Source organism: Sander vitreus, chromosome 22 (assembly GCF_031162955.1).
Source record: "Sander vitreus isolate 19-12246 chromosome 22, sanVit1, whole genome shotgun sequence".
In the NCBI taxonomy this organism is placed as follows: domain Eukaryota; kingdom Metazoa; phylum Chordata; class Actinopteri; order Perciformes; family Percidae; genus Sander; species Sander vitreus.
In genome coordinates, this window is record NC_135876.1 from 8,145,917 (window position 1) to 8,167,897 (window position 21,981).

The 21,981-nt window shown below is 40.8% G+C and overlaps 1 protein-coding gene across 1 annotated transcript in view; it reads right to left on the bottom strand.

The window, feature by feature from the left end:
- The window catches only part of ntng1a (netrin g1a), a 108,255-nt gene that overhangs the window by 66,917 nt on the left and 19,357 nt on the right, over positions 1-21,981 (bottom strand). The window contains exon 2 of the mRNA XM_078281154.1: positions 637-1,280. Within this exon, the coding sequence (XP_078137280.1) occupies positions 637-1,280 (644 nt within the window). The remainder of the gene's footprint in view (positions 1-636; positions 1,281-21,981) is intronic.

Genomic DNA, 21,981 nt, shown 5'->3' on the forward strand with positions numbered 1-21,981 from the left:
TTGTTGGCCTTTCCTTTGACAGTATAATGCCATCTTGTTTTCATGTTATATGACCCTCTGTTGATTCTGTAAATTAAACACTAATTACAACGTGCAGTGAACTGACGTCTGAAATGCTACCTCCAATGTCTTCCACAGGCTAATAGACAGCTGAGTTTATTTGGCGTCCAAAATAGAGTGCTTCAGCAAGCCGTAAGCAGCTTGGTTAATTAAGACATGCTGACAACTGGTGAACTCTGCACATCATTATGGATCCGCTGCTTAATTGGAAAGAATGGTAGAGAACGGTAAACACATATTTCTTCACTATTGGGTAGCTGTACTGTCACTGCAATAAAACCAGAGAAAAACCACTGAGGTAGTCCTAAATGTGATTCTTCAGAGAACTAGTCGACCCATAGCTGGGTTAACCTGGTAGGGCACACCAGAGCAAAGATGTCTTGTTGGACCCCTATAGATCCTGCTTAAGTTGATCGATGTAAATTCCCTTAAAAATTTGGACTTGATCAAATTAACAAAACCAATTGACATGCGCACCTGAGACCTTTAGGGTCCCTAGGTGTCTGGGGCCCTGGGGCAGTTACCTGCTTTGCCCGCTTTGCAAATGGCATGCATACAGAATAATTCAGGTCTTACCTGCCCTGGACTTTGATGTCAGAAATGGCATAGAAGTATCTGGACAGGTTATTCTCGTCCACCATGGTAGCTCCTGTAGCAGGCCGGAGCAGACGGATTCTCAGGTCTGTGATGGTAAAGAAGTCCCGCAGGTTCTTGGTAGTGTCCAGTTGGCCATAAAGCGAAGCCATGTTGTGGAGCCGGGGCCCAGCAAACAGCGCAAATCGGTCCTTGATTTCAAAGCGTACTGTTTTATCATACTTCCACACATAACCTCGTGAGTAGTCCTCAGTGCAGATGATGTCCAGCAGGGTATGCTGAGTCAGGTCCTGTACCGTCTTGGGCTCCATGGTGAAGGCGTCTAGGCAGTCAGTGGCATAGAACTGGTAGGGCTGCCAGGTTCGTCCATAATCCAACGACTTTTCCAGGACCATCTGCTCGGGCCGGCCAGACTCAAAAGTAAGGACGATGTCGTCGGTCAGCTCAATGGTCTTGTTCCAAGATAGCGTGATGTTGACCAGGAGGGCCTTTGGGTATTTCTTCCAAGATGTGGACTGCCAGAAGGTTGTGGGGTTACGGCCCTCGATGTCAAACATAAGCTCCGGAGGGTGGGCGAGTTCCTCTGTGGTGGCGTCACATTCATTATTACACATATAGGGGTTCTCCTACATAGAGAGAGAGCAGAGGAAACAAACCAGAGAGGGAGGAAGACAAAGTAAGGAAATGTAAGTCTTGTTAGCATGGAATAACAAATCAGGTCCTTCAGAGTTGATTATGAAGAGAACTCAATGTAGGCATGGCGGTGCATCTCTCATGCACCACCATGTCATTAGGAGAGTCATTTAGGGATTTGTGAAGCCGTAAGCTGAATAACAATGAGGGTATCATGTGCATACATATTCTCGCTGGGTGTAGTGAGCAGTCGTATATGCATATTTGAAGCCACACAGCTTTATGTTGCACATTTATCTTTTAAGAGTCTGCCAACACCTCTGTTGACTCTTGTCATTACAGCACATTTGCTTTCTGTTGCATTGTTACATCATGTTACTACAAAGGTCACATCATTCCCAGTCCTGAAATTAAGATGTCTGTTTTTTGTGTGTTGTATAATGTATAATGTTGGAATCACAAGAATAGCGCGCCGTATGTGTCAAGTGGCCCAGAGGAACACAAATTCATTCGTAGACTGATTTGATAAAATGAATAGCACTGAAAAAAAGCAACACTGTTTAATTTTCAGTCAGTGAGCTCGTTGGCTCTTATCTTGCAAGTATCTTGCATTGCTCTTGTACCTTATTTATTTTTTCCCAACTTGACTCATTAACACTTAAAAACAGGTTGTGCACCTGACTTCACCAAAACCTATTCATCATACCTTCATTCATAAAATGGTTAATACATTATTTGTATCCCTCATGTCTGAATTTGAATTTTGGTGGTTTAAAATTCATCACACCCTTTGCTTGAAAGAGTTCTTTCCAAAAACATTTGTCCGATTTACCCTACATCATTACCAGGCGATGTTCTCTCCTTGCTCCCTGGGGGCTCTATCTAGCTGTCAGGGGGAGGAGGCACTTCTCCAAGAGGACCTTTCAAGTGCTACAAGCTCCAATTTATCAGTACAAGATAATCCACTACTTGATTAGGTGGGAGATGTCACCCTGTGTGTGTGCCCGTGTGTGTGTGTGTGTGTGTGTGTGTGTGTGTGTGTGTGTGTGTGTGTGTGTGTGTGTGGAAGTAAGTGTGAGTGTGGCGATGTGGTGAGGAAAGAGATAGAGGAGCAGACCTCTGATGTAAGTTCGAGGGAGAAACAGCTCCATTTGGCTAATAAGCTTTGCAATTTTTTCCTAGTCTTTCAAGGCAAGGTGACAATGAAACAGAGCTCTGTCAGGCCTTCTGACTGTTAAAGGGCCCCATTAATATCCGGTCTGGACCGTTGTCCCCTATAGGCTTCTCCCAGCACTGGACAACGGTGGCTGGGAGGACACGGAGTAGGAAGGAGGCAGACTGGCAGTGGAAAATTCCACTTGGGTTTTAGTGTACCATCTCATGGTGGGAGGTTAGGTGTGCCATTAACTTCAGCATCTGGTGCACCGTGTATCTACAGACAGATGTGTAATAACTCATATGCGACAGTTATGCCTGCTTAGGGGGTGTGCACAGTCGCTAAAAAACACACTTTGCATGCAGGATGGCTGACTGTGTAGCTGTGGCTTGTTGGAAATGTGCATTCATTGAGGGAGACCTAAAACTGTTCATTGATGGTGGATTGCTGTGCTAGGAGCACAGGTGTAGACTTGGGAGAAGAGAGAAGAACATGTTTCTTTTATTGCCCCCATTATTGTTAATTATACTCTATTTCTACAGTATCATGCTAACTGAACAACACAATAAGTACTTTTACTTATATGCATTGCAAATGATGCCCTTATATGCTTGAAATCCTAATAAACGTTAAAAACATTTATATTTTAATTAAATGTCTGCCTTGAAATCAAGTTCTCAGTTACACAATATTCTATTTTTACATTGAGCAAGTAACTCTTGACCCTCATACGTGCATACTTTTCAACTGTGTGTTTGCTTCCTACTTACTTATAAACAGTGGAGTACTCAGATCCTTTATTTAAATACAAGTAAGAATACCTTAATGTAAAAATACACCACTACAATGAAAGATCATCCATTCAAAATCTTACTTAAGGAGTAACTTAAACCCTGAAAATGATGTCTGGGTTGACCTCCAGTGGGTTTACTCCAGGACCCTGGTTATGGGTTCATCTGACCCAATCACACCTTTTCAAGAGGACTGCTTTTCATCCTGGTGTTTTATTTTATTTTATTTTTTTACCTTTATTTATTCAGGGAAGGTTCACTGAGAGGGAGCCTCTCTTTTGCAGGAACGCCCTGATCACATTCACACATCTACATCTGGATGTTGGTGGTGTTAAGTTGCTCTTTAAGTGTAAATACAGAGGTATTATCAGCAAAAATTACTTAAACGTCCCCATATTGGAAAAAGTGAGACAGTATTTAAAAAGTGTTTTTGAAAAAGCATGTTTCAACATGTTCTTGTAGAAATAGTAGAAATACAAGTTTGAACCAGACAATGAGCATAATATGGGACATTTAAAGTATCTAAAGTAAAAGTACTAAGTCACAAAGTCGAGCTGTAGCGCTTACCTCTGGCTTGAAGAGTAAAAGTAAACACTACACAGGGTGTTGCTGTTGTATCATGGTCAAGCTTTTTGTTCCTTTACGTCTAAATCAGGCAGATCCACTGAACAGCTATTACTGTAACACAAACACACACACACACACACACACACACACACACACACACACACACACACACACACACACACACACACACACACACACACACACACATACAAACTGCCATCCTCACCAGCACATCTCTGTAATCAGACAAAGATGTATCCCTATCGATCCCTGTGGCCGAGCAGCTGAAAATCTGCTGCGTGTAGCATCTAGTCGTCCAGCACTCCCCCAAATACACAGGTTAAAAACCTTTCATTACTGTCTACTCCGCTGCTCCCCTAAAGACAAAATACTGCCTTTATGAAGATCAATAACCTCACCGGTCAGAAGAGAAAGGAGATAAAATGCTGAGTACGGCCTCGTGAAAATCAATGCCAGATATCTATGTTTTACTGTAGGGCACCGCTGAGGGCTCTGTTGGCCAATTAATGGTTTGGCACACATTAAAATAATTGACAGCACCTGGCATGGCAACGCAGCATTTCTGTAATTACAAAAGATGTTTCTATTAATCCCAGTGTGATGGTAAGTGGTCAGGATGGGGGAGAGCCACCGCAGATAACAAAGCCAGCGCTCAGGTTGCTGGAGCGGTCACGCTAAATTGGTGCTAATAGAGATGGCGTCAACCCACCCAAAACACAGCGGCTTAATCCGATTATTAGCATGGTGATGCAGTGAGATAGAGTCAGAGAGCAAGTGTGTGTGTGTGTGTGTGTGTGTGTGTGTGTGTGTGTGTGTGTGTGTGTGTGTGTGCAATTGGGTGTTCATGTATACCAACATGTACGTGGTTGTTGGTGGATTTCACAAATCATCAGGAGCTCTAAACTCCTTTGGTGTTGTCACCATTATTGTCAAACTGTTTGGGCTAATTTGACAAGCCGACTAGAGGAATAAAAATCAACAATGCAGCAACGTAGAGGATAATAAATTAGACTAATTCCATTCAGCTGCACTCCACAGACCAGCATTATTTGTAGCGTTTAGGCCACAGGGAAGTTTTCCTTGCTTTGCCAACCAATGCTTTGAGACAACAAATTTGCCTTCATATCATCTGTCTGAAGCAACTTAACTCTCAAACATTTGTAAATCAAGGCACTTTTCTGGCTGCACATTTCAGTTTTGAGATCTTTCATTGTGTATCCATAACTGCTACAGTTTATTGAACAAATTATTAATTTAAAGTTAAAAACATGCTGCTCTGCTATACCTTAGTTTGTTATCCATAAGAATGAAATAAGAAAAGGCTCCTGAACTTGTCCACTGAGAAATTCTTCTTACTTTTATGCAAATTCTCACATTTTTATGATTCATTACTCGACTTGAACTACTGTACACTATACCTGGCAACCATACCGTGCTGCACTGATTCTTTCCCTCCCATTCATGTGTTTTCTCATAATGGCTCTATACAGATGACAAGAGGTGTTTCATCTTATATGATTTAACCTTTACCTAACAAAAAAAAAAACAAGAACAAAGCTCTATGTAAAAGGTTGTTCTGACAAAGGTAGGGAGAATGTGTGTAATGTTCATCATCAGTTATTGTATTTGCACCAACAATCAGATACAGAGGTCACAGTTGTGATCCATGAAAAGTAGATAGGGGTATACATGCACAACGGAAAAGTAGAGCAGATAAGTTTGATCGTTTCTAGTTTTAAAATAAGATATGACCATGGTGGCTGACAGTCTTGGCCCGGACACACCATAACCGCTGATGGAGGATGGGACTTGGGGGAATATAAATTTACTAACTGCTGACAAGCCATCTAGATAAATGGGCTCCCACCAATCAAACAAACCCGTTTGTGTGACAGATGTCTTGGACTAACCCACATAGCAAATTGATCCCACCCTCCATCTTTTCTTCCTTCTACCTTTCCATCGTCTCTTTTTCTTCTTCTTCTTTATTTCTTGCACTTATAAATTTCATTTTGAAAGTGATCAGTGGGCCTGAGAAAAATCAATCAATCTCAACATGTGATTTGATCTTCTTTTTGACTTAAAAACCTTTCTTTTAAAGGAGTAAAAAGATAGAATTCCTAAAGGATGGCCGTTGTGTGTGCAATATTTGTACTGTAATAAATAGCTATTAACTTTTTTGAACAGTGAAATGCATGTGACTGCCGTGAAAATCACACTTTAAGCTTCAATGCCTCTCACAAAAGAAGAGGCAGGAGGAGTTAGACAAAATTAGCTTCTGTACCCATCATATATTAGAATAATACCACACTAACATGCTCAATAATAACAGTTTTGTGGATATTTTACAATATAGTTATTTGAAATAAGATGTTTCCTGCCTTGTAGATGCAACCCCAATCACAGATTGTGTACACAATTTATGATACTGACATTGATATCGTCATTTACAACATGAAGTCAACTGTCAATCATGTCAGCTTCAAGCACGGACTATTGTTAGGAGAATATGTTAGAAGGATGTTTTCACCACACACCTTCTATGAACTCAGTATGAATGGCACTACACAAAATGTATAAAGAATGGCTGGTCTGCCATTTACACTGTTCCTTCTGATCGAAGGTATTTTAAGAAATTAAATATTATGTTTAGTTTTTTTTTCAGATGCAATTTTGACCCACACAATGCAGGCAGACAATCATCCATCCAGCCAACAACACCCACATGCAATCCTGTCTTTGCTGTTATTGTAGCACAGGAGAAAGACAAAGACAGATGGAGAGTGATCGGAGGAGTTTTTCTCTCGACACATATCAATACCAGGAACTACTAATGAGAGCAACAAATTGCTTCCTCACCAAATGCTCCAGCCTTTGCAGGTTTTTGGTAAGAAACACAGTTTATTAGAAATCAATTCCAGCCATTTCTAAATCACACTCCCACTCTTATACTTAGCTTTGCATCAACGGCTATGTTTAAAGATTAAATTGTCTGTGAGGAGAGTCTTTCGAATTGCGTTGAGTTTAAAAAGACATTTAGATTAAAGATCATGTGCTGCAGTTGGATGTCCATAAATCATTACAACATTCATTTATGGAGACTCTCTCACAAAGGGACAGTGGTGGAATGTAACCAAGTACAAATACTTCGTTACTGTACTTAAGTAAATTTTTCACATATCTGTACTTTACTTAAGTAGACTCAATAGTGCATACTTTTGACTTTAACTTCATTACATTCTGCAGCAATTATCTATACTTTCTACTCCACTACATTTCTACAACGTTCGTTACATTTTCGTTACATTTTCTGATCAGTTTTTCCCCCTGCAAAAATGTCTTCCTGGCCGTCACACGTTTGTCTCACCACTGAAGTTTGGTTGCCATAGATACCGTATATATGGGGCACCACCGATCCTTCATCGGCTTCCAAGCCGGCTCCGGTGCTCCAGAGCCCGGTGAAGTGAAAATGTTTCCTTTTTATTATTCCCGTTTTTAAATGATAGTTGCCATGTATTTCTGTCCACAGCGCCGTTTACTTCTCCGCCAGGCTGCGTAAGACGCGTTCATATCATTGACTGTAAATATTAACAGTCTATGGTTCATATCTATATATGGACCTTTTCACATCCGCCTCCCCATTTCCGCTGCTTCACACACTTTATTTGAAGTGAAATAAAAAAAAATAAAAAAAACATCTTAAAATACATCCATGAATAAAACCAACCGCATTCCGATTCTAACAACATATTTCCGTTTTATGCTGGTTAGGATAGGAACTTTTTTTAAAAGCCAGGTCTTGTTTGTGGTAGTGGACAGTATGGATACTGTCGAAGCTCAGCATCAAAATAACTGAACCAGCCCTTTGTAAATCACTGGTCGCAGACACAGTGCCCTCACTGACCAATGTGCAAACTAACCAACTAACCAACTTTTTTTTGTGGTAATATGCAAATTAAGAGAATAAATATTTACTTTTTAAAAGTACTTTTACTTTTAATACTTAAAGTACATTTAAAATCAGGTACTTTTTACTTTTACTTAAGTAGGGTTGTCATTGTGGTACTTCTACTTTTACTAAAGTAAATATGTCTCTGGTTATTTGTACTTTTACTTAAGTACTGAGATTCAGTACTTCCTCCACCACCGCAAAGGGATAATGCTTCGTGGTACATAACGGGGAGAGAGTGCAAGCACAAAAAAGTCTTCCTTCCTGTTTATCCATTGCTTTAAGTTTCCAGTTCCTTCCAGTAAAAGAAATTTTTTTTTTCTGTTAGACTTCCTAAGAAAAATGGCCAATAACAATGCTGGATAAGTAAGCTGAGATACTGTATTGTACTCAAATCATATTCGTTTACTGTAATAAAACCATCCATCCCTCCATCCATCCATCCATCTCTCCATCCATCCATCCATCCATCCATCCCTCCATCCATCCATCCATCTCTCCATCCATCCCACCATCCATCCATCCATCTCTCCATCCCTCCATCCATCTCTCCATCCCTCCATCCATCCATCCATCCCTCCATCTCTCCATCCCTCCATCTCTCCATCCCTCCATCCATCCCTCCATCCATCCATCCATCCATCCCTCCATCCATCCATCCATCCCTCCATCTCTCCATCCCTCCATCCATCCATCCCTCCATCCATCTCTCCATCCATCCATCCATCTATCTCTCCATCCATTCATCCCTCGATCCATCTCTCCATCCATCCATCCATCCAACCCTCCATCCATCTCTCCATCCATCCATCCAACAAATTTTAACTTATAGGGGAGTAATAAGGTCCAAAAAGTCCACAAAAGGAAATTCACAAAAGGAAATTCACAGAGTAAGCTAATGCATAACAACTGTAATTTATATATCTATATATCTGTTACATATACTTATATTTCAACTTGTGTGAACATTTCATTCATCAACAGTATAGATTTTCTCCCACCTTTCTCCCCAGACATGCAGAATCTTTTTCCTCACATCTATCCATTTCTCTTCTATATCTTTACCTCTCTTCCCTCAGCAAGGTGGGAGTGTGTTTGTGTGTGTGTGTGTGTGTGTGTGTGTGTGTGTGTGTGTGTGTGTAAGACAGGGTGTGGAGTTAAAGCTATCCCTGCTGCATTAATGAGACCTTGTGTTCCACAATAGATTTCTTCACCCCGACCCAGGGGCTTGATTGAAGCAGTGCTCTCTCAATTTCAAAACCTCTCTCTCGTTCTCTCTCTCCAGTCATGCCAACACCTTTACTGGATTCTCTCTCTCTCTCTCTCTCTCTCTCTCTCTAACACACATGGTGATGGGTGGTGCAGACAGAAAGAGGGGCTTAACCTGGACGTGGAATGAATATTGGATGCCAGTGTGACAGATTACATTGGTAATAGACACCCAGGCCAAATCCTCACAAGGATTACAATCATATTTTCAAATGGCTCAGGGTCAGCCGGAGGTCGACTGGCCTGGACCATGGTCAACAAGGCAACAGGGGACCTGAAATCTCACACACACACACACACACACACACACACACACACACACACACACACACACACACACACACACACACACACACACACACCAGGTTCAGCTTGCCAACTGTCTCAGACATTAGCATAGATTTTGATACAGCTTTTTGACAAAACTAGTTCATTTTTACAGTAAGGTGAAACTCTCAAATCCCATCAATACATTGATTATTATGATGAGCTAAAGGACTGTGTTGAAGATTAAACCCTGATTTAGGCATTACAGCCTCTGAACACACACTCTTACACACTCATCTTTACATTAGGGCGCAAAGTTGATTAGTGATCCTCATCTTTTACATTAATACATATTAGTTCTGAATTATTTGATTAGACGGTCGGCAGAAAATTGACAACAATTTTGATCATTAATTGTTAAACGTTATCCATAATGTGAGGATTGGTTATTTTTTTTAATCTTTTTCACATCATTGTGAATGGAATAATTGGACTGTTGGCTAGACAAAACAATAGTAAATAATTTGAATAATAATTGAACAAAGTTGGTCTCAGCAGGACATTTGTTGCACACCCACACAAACACATAAATATAAAGAGTATTGGTGCTGCACCAACCGTCAGAAGCTTGAAGTGGACCGCAGGCCGACAGCTCAAAGTATCCAACAAATGAAATATACTGTTTTGTGGCACCAGCGGGGGAAATTCAATAGTGATCTAAGGCAACTTGCTGCACCGTTCAACCACCTTAAGCACCACATTGCGGGCCGTCCAGTCGACTGAGCGGAGGTTATGAGATGAGACGATGTGTAAATGTCATTGTGTTGCATTCATCGCGATCAGTGGTGGCGATTTAGAAGATCCATGTGCCTTAAAACAATGGTGGAGAAAGCCTTCAGCATGCAGCCTCTCCCCATTAAAGGATATAAAAACAATTTTATATTCCATTATCTTTTATATGGCATGCCACTGGGTGCCACTGCGATATGGTTAGGAGGACAAGACGATATCCCCTGCTTAAGAGATGGTATATTTGAGAGAGCAAGGCAAGTACATCAAGAGCTACAGCCGAGGGTTGTTTGATGGCTGTAAGTATACATTCTACACGGACAGTTACCTTTACCTTTACCAGTTAACGGGACAGTACATTACAGTCCATTGGCATAGTACTTTGGCACAGTTAACTCAAAGCTAATGAAACTTATTCATGCAGCACAAAGTAAACTCTTCACTGCATCCTTATCTATGCAAGTGTACTGTATTCTTTAGGGGTGAAATAAGTTGTGTTGTGCACAACAAAGATTTTTGCTAATGTCCAAAACTTTGTGCACATTCAAAATATGAGTCGTGATATTTTGAGAAATATAAAGTGATAATAGGCTATTACAAGAATACAGTCACTATATTTCAGAAAATAATCTACCTGCACCATAGTCTGCTGTGCATTACGTGATTGGTCTGCTGATGCGGTAGATCTCAGACCTTGTGATAGACTCAGAGTCCCGTTTGGGTCTCTGGTCTCTGAATGAGGCAAAGTTTAGCTAGGGAAGTGGCTGTAGCTTGCGCTGCTCTACATGGGAGGTGGAAAACCGAAACTACTGCAGAAATACACAAACGCATCACATCTGCCGCAGCATGTCCACAGCAGACTGCGTCCTTTATAAACCTGAAGCTGCACAGACCACGGAAGCTGCGCTGCTCATCTCTATCGACTTTTCAAAACACATTCGGGGCTACAGTGCCATTTGGGGAGGGGCCGCTCACTGATCCCCCTATATATCTGAAAATCCTAGACATGGTTGTGACCTGCCCTTCATTAGTGCTTTCTGATTAGCCTGTGCTGTGTTTGTATTGAAATAAGAGGCTGCTGCGGCCCACCGTATGGGGTTGAACAGAGGCTGCAAAGTTTGACCAGCGGGCAGTGGCCGCACACCAGGCCGCCGGATGGGGTTGCTAAGAACTTGCAATGTATAACTATTATCAGACCGGCCCTCACGGCCTCAAAACACTACCGGCCCACTGGGAAAAGGCCTGACTCTCCCAATTGCCACTCCGCCTCTGCATCCATGCCCTGTACCGGAGTTAGCTTCTGTTTCGGGGAAAGGGGGCTTTGTGTTCTCCTTTACCTTGTTAAGGTAAGCTAGGTTAGCCTCCGAACTTGTGCGCGCTTCTCAAATGTACTTTCAAATTTGTGGGATTTTTCCCTGTAATAAATTGTCCACATATTTTATCACCTTCCACTGCAAGGCACTTGCTTTTATCTGACACAGTCATAATCAAATGGGTGCCACTTTCTTCCGACTTTCGGTACCGCCATGATGCCAGGCGAGGGGCATGGACATGTTGTGTTCAATTTGACATTGTATTGTCATTGGAATGTCAGAATTTCTGGTTTCCCAGTCGGAAACTATACATATCTACGGGAAATGTCATGGTCGGAAAGATATAACGTTATTTGCTCTATGAAAGACATCGACAAAGACGAAAACTAAGGACATTTACTTGAATTTTTTATTTTTATTCCAGTTAATGACAATGTTTTTTCCCACCTAGTTTTCATTATTTTGTTCGTTAACAATTATAACCTTGCTCCCAACATAAACAGTACCCCCTGGGTAGTACCCCTGGTGGGAGGCACTGATTTAACAATGGTGTCTTAATACAGAAGATCCATAGCTAATAACAATTAATTATCTGTGAAGGATATTTAAAGAATACCTAGTTGTAATGTAATGTAATTGTATTTAAACAGGGACAATGCACAATTAAACATGAACCTTGTATAAGAACAAGGAGAGATGCATTGTACCAGTTTGTAGCACATTTGCTATCAAAATCGTAACCCCTCCCATTACACACACACACACACACACACACACACACACACACACACACACACACACACACACACAATTCATAAATGTGTATAGTTGTGTTGTGACAATAGCCAGCTTTTTGTCAAGCATGAAAAGGTTTGAGGATTTGTACATGTAACACGGTGTAATGGGAGAGTATGCCACAATTATGGCCACAATGCATTAAATTAGAAAGAGAAAAAGTAGGTTCCACTTAAAGTCAAAGCCTAATCCTTCCTTATTTAATTCTACAAAAGAAAAACGGAGCATTATTAATTTATAAGTAGCCTAAATTAAACAGAAAAGTTAAAGAGTAATATGTTTTGAGAGATCTAAGCTGTCAGTAACTGGTCCTTTGGAATATGCTTGTTATATGAAATTGTGACTCATACAGTGAAAACTGCTCAGATATGCTAGTTTCAAATATATTATTTTTTAGCCTGCTACATTGCTGCCCCCACCAAATCAGGAATGGATCACTGTTATTTTCCACCATTTTCAAGACAAGTGTCATTCATCGTTTATTAAGATGACATTTCTACAGTGAGCCAATACACCAGGGCATAATCGATCTGCTGGCTGCTGCAATGCTACATCTCTCAATCAAACTGTCCAGTCAGATAACGTGAAGAATTTTTCTCTATACATTAAGACTTGAAAACAAGACTAGCCTGTAGCCATGATCACCCTCATCTTTTAGCTGAGAAATCCCTCAGGCGTTGACATGAAGCAAAGGCTATATTACATTCTCACTACCACTCCATCCCCCACCACCATTCCTCTCACCATCCTTTCATTTACGGTTATTTTTAATGGTATAATAATGCTACATATCCTGTATAGTAGCCCTCCAGAGAGACATGGATCACTGTCACCTTAACCAAGCTCAGAGGCTAACCCCAGCGCAGGGAGCTGCCCTGGCTTCTTCCCCATGGAAACAAACCTGCAACAATATAGCTACCTCTCAAATTAGTGCTGGATCATTTGCTGTCCTGATGTCAGTGGGGAACGAAGTTATAAAACACAAAGGGACATTTGAGCTATAAATGGTATGGCAAAGTGTGGGACTACTGTAACCATGCCTTAGCCTTAATAAGTCCAATGTTTTTGTCATTAGACATTGCAACATACTGTATAACTGGATTACTAATGTTTGAAATGAACAATTATTGCCAATTATGTATTGCATTGACCAAAAGAAAAAACAATCTGTCAGTCATTGCTATATATTAAGCTTTATTTATCCAGGTAAGTTTAAGCAAGAGCAATATGTTTTAGTCACTATAGCAGTGGCTCTATTGACGTGTCGGTCAGTCTGTCCATTACTTTGCTCCAGACTGAAATATTGGAGGAATCCTAATGACTTTGGTGATCCACCAACTTTTCTTCTTGTGCCAGGTTGAGGAATAAGGGCTGTGGATGTAAGTGATACGTCTCGACAAGTATCGAATGAATTGTCAAGCATTTTGGTGAACACATTCATGTCTTGCTCAGGATAAATTGTGACAAGGTTGGTGATCACTCAATGTTTCATCTAGCGCCACCATCAGCTCAAAATTATAATTTGTCCAATACATGGTTTATGACCAAGTGCAAACTACAAACTCGTATAAAAAGTGCTATACATAAAAAGTCTATTAAAAAACGTAAAACTAATAGCATTCCTATCAGCTCAGCTGTACTTTGTGTTTAGTTCCAATTAGCAAATGTTAGCGTGTTAAAATGCCAGAGGACTAAAGCTGCTAGGGGTGGGAAAAGAAATTGAAAAACATACGTATGGTGATTTTAATTTGCGACGATTTTTTAAAATCGATTATTTCCCCTAGAATAGATTTTTTTCTTTTACAAATGATTCACCTAAATATTTTCTGTTTATACAGCACCGCGGACGGCGACTACATCATATGATTACATCATGTCCTTTTCCAGCAAAACCGACGGAAAATGCAGAAAATACATATAATGTACAGACTGACTGACTGACGTGATGTGCATTCTTCTTAGAAAGTTCTTGCTAAAGAAAGGGAAAAAATCATAATACTCAATACTATCAAATCGTGTCGAGAAATAATTGAATCGGGACAAAAGCATATCGTCCCAGCCCTAAAAGCTGCTGCTCAGCTAACGTGCTGCTCCCGCTGCACTTCCTGTGTAGATGCAGTGTTGGTGCCTTGCCTTTTTTAAGTGTATATAAGTCGGTTTGGAACTTTAAGGTAAATATATCGAGGCTTTGCCAGACACTGAGGTTCCTGATGAGAAGAAGAGAATGTAAGGACCATGTTTTAATGGGTGGGTTTCATACCTGTTGAGTGTTTAACTTTAACCAATATTTTATTTCCTTGCAAATGGCTGCTCCAACCTCCACGCCAGTAGAGATCTACAGTAGGCCTAAATGGCTTTAGAGGAATCCCGCAGTATTTAGGTTCCGATTCGGAAGCATTGAGAAACAGATGATGATTTATTGATCAACATAAATGCTATCAGGAGAAATAACTTGTGATCTGGCCTGCTGCCATTAAAAAATAAGCAGAGAAGCAGAGTTTCCATTACACAATTTTTGCATGGAATGCTCTAACAGTCATATAAGTGCCTTTACATTTCACTCTTAGCGATGTCTTTTCTATTAAGCTCCCGTCATCGAGCTTTAACCCTCATTAGTGGCTCTAGAGAGCGCCGTGAGAACATGGAGAATATATTCCCGTTAATGAGCGCTTCTGTGACTTGGTCAGCAGCAGCCAGAGCAGGGGTTAAATTTAGCACCTTGCAGGATGAGGTGGGGGAGCTGAGAGTGTTGGAGATGTCAAAAATATCCAATTGGATTCCAGTCTCTTATTTATTTATTATTTATTTTAAAGTCACAGCTTTTGAGAGATGATTAAAATCAATAGCGTGGTAAGGCTTAGCGGTCCCAGTGTGGATATTTAACTGTGCAGAGGTAGTTGGGATTCAGCTCCAGGCCTCTCTGTCAGATCACTGAAGGTCTATTTAGTCATTCTACAGGGAGACTTTCTTCTTTTTCCTCTTTATTCTTTTTCCTTTGTCTCTTTCCCTCCCCTCCATTTTTTCTTACCACTGAATCTGAGGAAATGATTGGCAGATGACTCCTGGGAAAAAGAGCTCGGGCCTTTTCCTCTCTTTTCCTCTCAGGATCACGACACTCAAACACACTGACAGGCAAAGTGGGCATATATACACACACACACACACACACACACACACACACACACACACACACACACACACACACGACTTGGCACTATCACTCCTAAACTTGGCCAAGAATTGATTCTTTTGACATTTTTTTTCTCTCAGATTTTACATTAAATAGCTTAATAACTCAGGTTATCAGCAGTTGTAACAACAGAACATAATTGTGCCCCATTTCAGTCACCGCATCTAACTTCTGCCAAGTGATTAAAAAAAGAAGTAGTATCAAAGTGACATTAAATCACATATTCTTTAGAAAATATTTGTGAACAGTCACTACAACTGTCATTACGAAGGCAGCCATCAAAAATCCTGTGAATATTTCTGAAATATGTAGTTCTCCGTCTAAAAAAACGTTTCAATACCACCAGCAACTGCGCACCAAAGCAAGAGACACTTGATGCATTGACTCTCTGAAAGCTCGTTGCAGTCAAAATAAGTCAGCAGTCTATAAAATAGAAACTAAAGGAAGACTCTCCTAGCTCGCACGCAGCAACATTGAAACAAAAGTGGATCAACTTGATTCCATGACAATAACTTCAAGCATCCAACGCCATCATAATCACAATCCTCAAAAGGGAGTCAAGGGTGCTCCGCCAGCTGATTGTCTCTGAGCGCTTGATGAGCCACCATTATAAAAGATGAGAGAAAAGTGAGGGGTGGGTGTGTGGGGGCTAAAAAGAAGTACGGAAATCAAACTTTAAGGCCAGAGGGGAATACTACACTAATCAAGTCAACTCTGCTGAAATTACAGATGAATTAAGCACTCGGATAGTGATTAATTAAACTAAGAGATTCAAACTAATGAGACCACACAGAGTAGTGTGTGTGTGTGTGTGTGTGTGTGTGTGTGTGTGTGTGTGTGTGTGTGTGTGTGTGTGTGTGTGTGTGTGTGTGTGTGTGTGTGTGTGTGTGTGTGTGTGTGTGTGTGTGTGTGTGTGTGTGTGTGTGTGTGTGTGTGTGTGTGTGTGTGTGTGTGTGTGTGTGTGTGTGTGTGTGACATGGGGTGGCCTGTAGAAATGTGTATGTACATATCTGGCACCAAACACAGCAGAAGCACACAGGTTTCAGGCTGCAATGCCCTTTTAAGAGGGATTAGATGAAGTGGTTGATCTTGTGATCTGTGGCTGTGCTCATTAAGAAGTCAACAGATAAGATTGAAAAAGATAAAATAAAGGTATATGTGCCAGTGGTGGACAGAGGAGAACCTCTTTGTTTACACTCATAGGACTACAGTCCTACAGTTTACAATGTAAAACCACTGTAAAGTAAGAATTCACATAAATGTTAATCTTTAATGTTCTTATTTTGCCTTTAAAAAAGGGAGGCCTCACTCAGGAAGTATGATGATTGTATTTCATGTACCTTCATGTGGTAGGTTTAGGTCTAGTGTTGGTTTATTAATTTGAAGAATGGCTTCTATCTGTTTTTAGAAATTAACTCTTTATATCTGTACAAGGCGTGTTATGTATGTGTTAACATAACACCCCTTATACAAAAGTGTGTGTGTGTGTGTGTGTGTGTGTGTGTGTGTGTGTGTGTGTGTGTGTGTGAGTGATGTCTGTGTGTTTTGATTTGAATGAGTTCTGACTCTGACACAATTTGCCTCAAATGTCAAACAGCTACTTGTCAATAGGTTGAAGAGGATGCTATTGGTATCTGTTTATAGCACATCATCCGTTCATATCCAAATAATGTATTTGTATTCATTTACATAAAGACATACTGTGTAAGTTAACAGAACAGTCCATTTTTGTTGTTTCATGTAAGCAGCTTCTGTGCTAATGAGCTGCTGCTCTGCAAGAGGAGAGTCCCACTAAGAATCACTAACTAGAGCGGTCTTGACAGACACTAGAACCAAACCAGAATGGCTTATTCAAGTGTCATTTTTTAAAGTTGGGAACTGCGGTGAAACGCTGTGACGAACATCATTTGGCTTTTTACTATTTCACAGCTAAAAGAAGTAAAAAAAAATGTATTTATTTTTATTTATTTCCCACATGTCCTGGGAATGTACTGTCATCACTTTTTTTCCCCCAGCTTTTTATATGCATACAGTAACTGCAAATTACAGTGTGCAGGATGGGACAAAAAATAAAGTAATATCTACCTTTCCTTGTTGTAGAGGTGTTAGAAGTAGGTTTCTGTAGAGGAGGTTTGTAAAATGAAAGAGAACAGTGCTGACTGCAGGTTCCCGTGTTCTATTTTGGTACTTGACTATTTATGAACTCCTACAGAGATATGTGCAATCAAAACCGAATTTGTGCAACCACGGTGAAATTTCACCTTGCATTTAAAATTCTAAGACTTCTAGAATTCTAAAAGGAGCATTTTCTTTAAGGTTGTCATATTTGTTAGTCTCTAGACATGAGATTCCTACATATACAATGTGGCACCAAGAGCTATGAACACATTTGCAATTCAGCCATGAGGTAGTACGTACAACCCTATAGAGTCAATAATTATTGTAAATGAGCCTGTACATGCATTAGCAGATGGATGCAGAAGCGGTGAGATTTATCAATGTTCATTTAATTGTTCAGTTGTACCTGCACATGTTTGATAAACACAAACTTACTTGTCCGTACGGGCAGTTCATACGCATACATCACAACTTGTTCTACACATGCTTTGATGAATGTGACTCAATTTTTTCAACCATGTACCATTACAGTTACCAATCTGCTGGTTTTCATTCAGTATAGTGTATGAACACCAAGGTTGTTTAATTCCCAGGATCACACTTTCACCACTCTACATGCTTTCCCCCTTCTTTCTCACCCTTGGCTTCCTGCAATTCTGTATCACCCCAGTCCACACACCACAAGCCGAGGCATGACTTTCTTGCCCGTGACTGACAACAATAACAATGCGTAGTGAAACTAGGGTGCAGTGCCATTGTTCCCAGCATCTCAAACCACTTCTCGCGAAGCAGAGAAAGATCTCTCTCTTACTCCTGTACGTGCCTCTCCCCCTCTACCGCTTCTTCTTTTACTTCTCCCTTCTGAAAGTTGATTTCATCTGACGTGACAGATATGTGGAAGCCATGGGCGGAGGTGTTACAAATGCTCTGTCACCACGCTAAACATGGCAGGAAGCTAACGGCTCGAGAGCTCTCGGATGCAACTTGGGAAATCGGTGACGGTGCTCTGCCTCGCCAGCGCCTGTTTGACTTCAGCCTTTATCTCTCATTTCAACTACACTGGCAAACTGTTCTGTGCCTACCCTGTTCAGCTGGCCTAGTTTTGATACTGGAGAGGGAGAGCCGGCTGGAAGGGAAGCGGTGGCAAAAAAAGGGGATGCCGAAGGGAAACATTCCGGGTTCAAATTATGCATAAAAAAGTAAACACAGTTTAGTATTTGGTTAAACAGGTTTTTTGTATGTTTGGAGTAAAACACTAACACACTATCTACAAACAAGATACATTATCAGAACGGAGAGCAAATAACAGCAGCTTTTTATGATGCAACAGGGATCTACAATGTCAATAGCACTCAAACTGGCGTTTCATTTCAACGTAAATAAGGAATCACTGAAGCTAGAGTTAACGCATATCATTGTGGAGTATCAAACTTCAACCTTTTCTCTGATTCAACAGTATCGGCAGACATGACGGCTGGCTGTAATTCAGCCTTCCTTAAAGATCTAATCTCTGTGGCATTATCAGACTACTGCCAGGATTTGTAAAATATCTGTGTGGCTGTGTGAGGTCCATAAAGAAATGGCTTTCTGAGTTTGGTTTAGAAGAACTTGACTGACATGCACAGATGTCACAGTTCTGATGTGGTTGATAAATACATTTTGATGAGAGTGATCACAGAGAGCAAAGCTACAGTTTGTAGTCTGGCAGTGTGTTAATGTGCAAAGGATGGCATGAATAAATAAAGGAGGAAGATCGCGCTCTGCAATGCATCAGCGTTTCTATTGGCTAACTGAGCACATCCGCTCAGTCAAAGTTGAACAAAGGCGAACACTAACCTACCAGTATGCTGGAGTCCACTGGAGACCGCACCCAAACAAGATACCCATACTTACATTTGTCTGTTGAGCAAATGTATCAAGATTATTATTTGTTTTCATTAATTTATCAGAAATTGGTGATGGGTACAGATGAAAGGCTCTTGGACCGCGTTCCGCCATTTGTTGATGCCTGGTATAGTACATTAATCGCCCAATTTCAGTGTCCAAGCTATCTCACGTGACTCTGAACAGATCCCTGCAGCCAGGTTACAAAATCTGGTGGAAAGCCCAGAAGAGTGTAAAGAGTGGAGACTGTTGAATATCTTATTTCAAAGCCAAGAGCGTTAATATGCTGTTGTATCAATTAAATAGGGCTAGTTCCTTTGCCCACGTAACATGGATTATTGAATAATTCTTGTCTTTTAGCAAAATATGATACAAATAGCTACACTGACATTCATTGACAATTCACAAACATTTTTGGGGCTGTAATTTTTCAACTACCAATATCACCTCTCCACTAATCCACAAAATAATATACACACACACACACACACGCTCAGACTGAAACCCTTGGAGAGAGTCTGTTGGCAGCGAGAAAGAACAGCTTTGCCAAACCTCCTCCCAGTTTTAACTTCTTAATGGGAATATGACAGCCAATCTCCCTGAATTAATGAACCTCCTAAATATCCATAAACCCCTGAAAACAGGCTGTGATGTTGTGTAGAAATTTAACATAATTGGAAACTCAATTTAACTCGCAGGCTCGGTTCTACTGCCATACTGTAAGTGCCACAGTACAGTTCTAGTAGTACGGTCAATGTTAACGTTGTCTTCTCTAACCATGAATTCTGTGATGCTCTGAGTCTGACCAAATGTTTTCAATGTGTAATTATCTTGTATTTTGTTCACATCCAAGCTTTCCAAGTTGGCTAAACTGCATTCCATTTGTCAAATATGTTCTCTAAAGGCAGAGTAAACAAACAGTAAACAAACCAACTAGGCTGAAACTTTGCAAACTAAACCGTTGTTGGGCTGAGTTTTGCCGTTTCAAGCGAGAGGGCATTTGGTAAGCTTCCACTGTGGGGTTTCTTCTGAAGCTTTTTTTGAATAGAGGATGACCATCTTAGGGGTGGAGGTACATGCTGCATAGACCTTGGACCTGAGCTCTGTAGAAGAACTTGAATGGCTTTAAACGCAGCCCAGCACTTAATGTGGGTGAAATAAAGGCTACTGTGTACAGGTGATGAATCTTACTTCAATTTAGTGGCAAGGCCTTGACGTCCATTGTAAACGTTATATTGCACTTTGTATGTGACACATGAACACAAATACAGAATGGTAGTCATGTCACGGACATAAAGCCTATTATGAATGGACGGGGAAAGTCTTTGTAGAGTGTTATATCTTCGGCATATAGCATTACATACCATTATAGCTACACTGAAACAAATGTGCTGTTAACTGCCTTGATTGACAAAAGGTAATTAGTGCCTTCGTTACTGCTTTCTTACTTTCCTCTTCCAATTGGCCTCGCAGTGCTGAAACAGGTCGAAGAGATGACCTGAATGGATTCAAAAGGCTTACTGTAGCTCTCCACCGAGCGGTGGTGTGTTGTTCAGCTAGGTAACAAAAGGTTGTGTGGTTCTGCTCGGGAGGAATTCAGATGTGGAGGAAAGAAAAACAGGTGGGAAAAGGCAAAGAAGAGACTGAGAGGGGGGCTACAGAGTTGTGTGATATTGCGTAGTGTTACAGTTATTTGGAAATGTATGTGTGAGCCTGCATATTTAAATGGCTACCAGGCACTGCTACTTTGCTAAAACTCTGCTAAAAGAAAGGCTGTATTTGAATAAAAGTATAAAACTGTAACAAAACAACAACAAAAGAAAGAGAGATGGACAGGAGTGGTACTGTGAGTGTTTACCTCAACCTGAATCTCCTCACAGCAGGATCTCTCAACCAGGTGAAGAGGAAGGCTGTGATCAGCAGCCTGGCTGGATCTCAATATTTCAGGCAGGTCTGCTTCTCACCTCAGCCTGCTTCACACAAGCCAACACACTTCCAAATGCCCACTTCGGCTTGTGTACTGTACCATCACCAGCAAGGTGACACACTGTAAATTCAGTTAACCTTTACACTGTGCGCATGAACAAACAAAGACACAGGTCATGGCTGCTGTTACAACTCAAACACTGCAGGCACGGTTGGGGGTAATCGGAGAGGTGAGTGATTACGGGTTAGCACGCCTTCCAGCTCTGTCAGTCGATTCAATATTATTGTTTGTTTCTTTCAGAACATTAGCTGATTACTCCACAGGCTCCACTTACACTGTGTTTTATGGCCGACAGTAAGCTTAAATCATTGCCATAATGCTGGTGTAATTTAACGTAATGATTGTTTTGCAATTTGACATGCAGCTGAGGATATGATACTTCCCTGCGAGTATTTTGATGCTGAACAGATGCTGATATGACAACTCAACTTGGTTCTAAATACTTTATAGGTTGTTGCTTTTTAAAGCCGGGGAATGCAACACTACACCTGTCTTACTCAAAGTAAATCTTCTAATCCAACCTTGTAAAATTCAAGCTTTTTGCCCAAATTGAATTCTGCCGTCAGATGTGGACATTTTCATGAAGTTGTTTTCGACA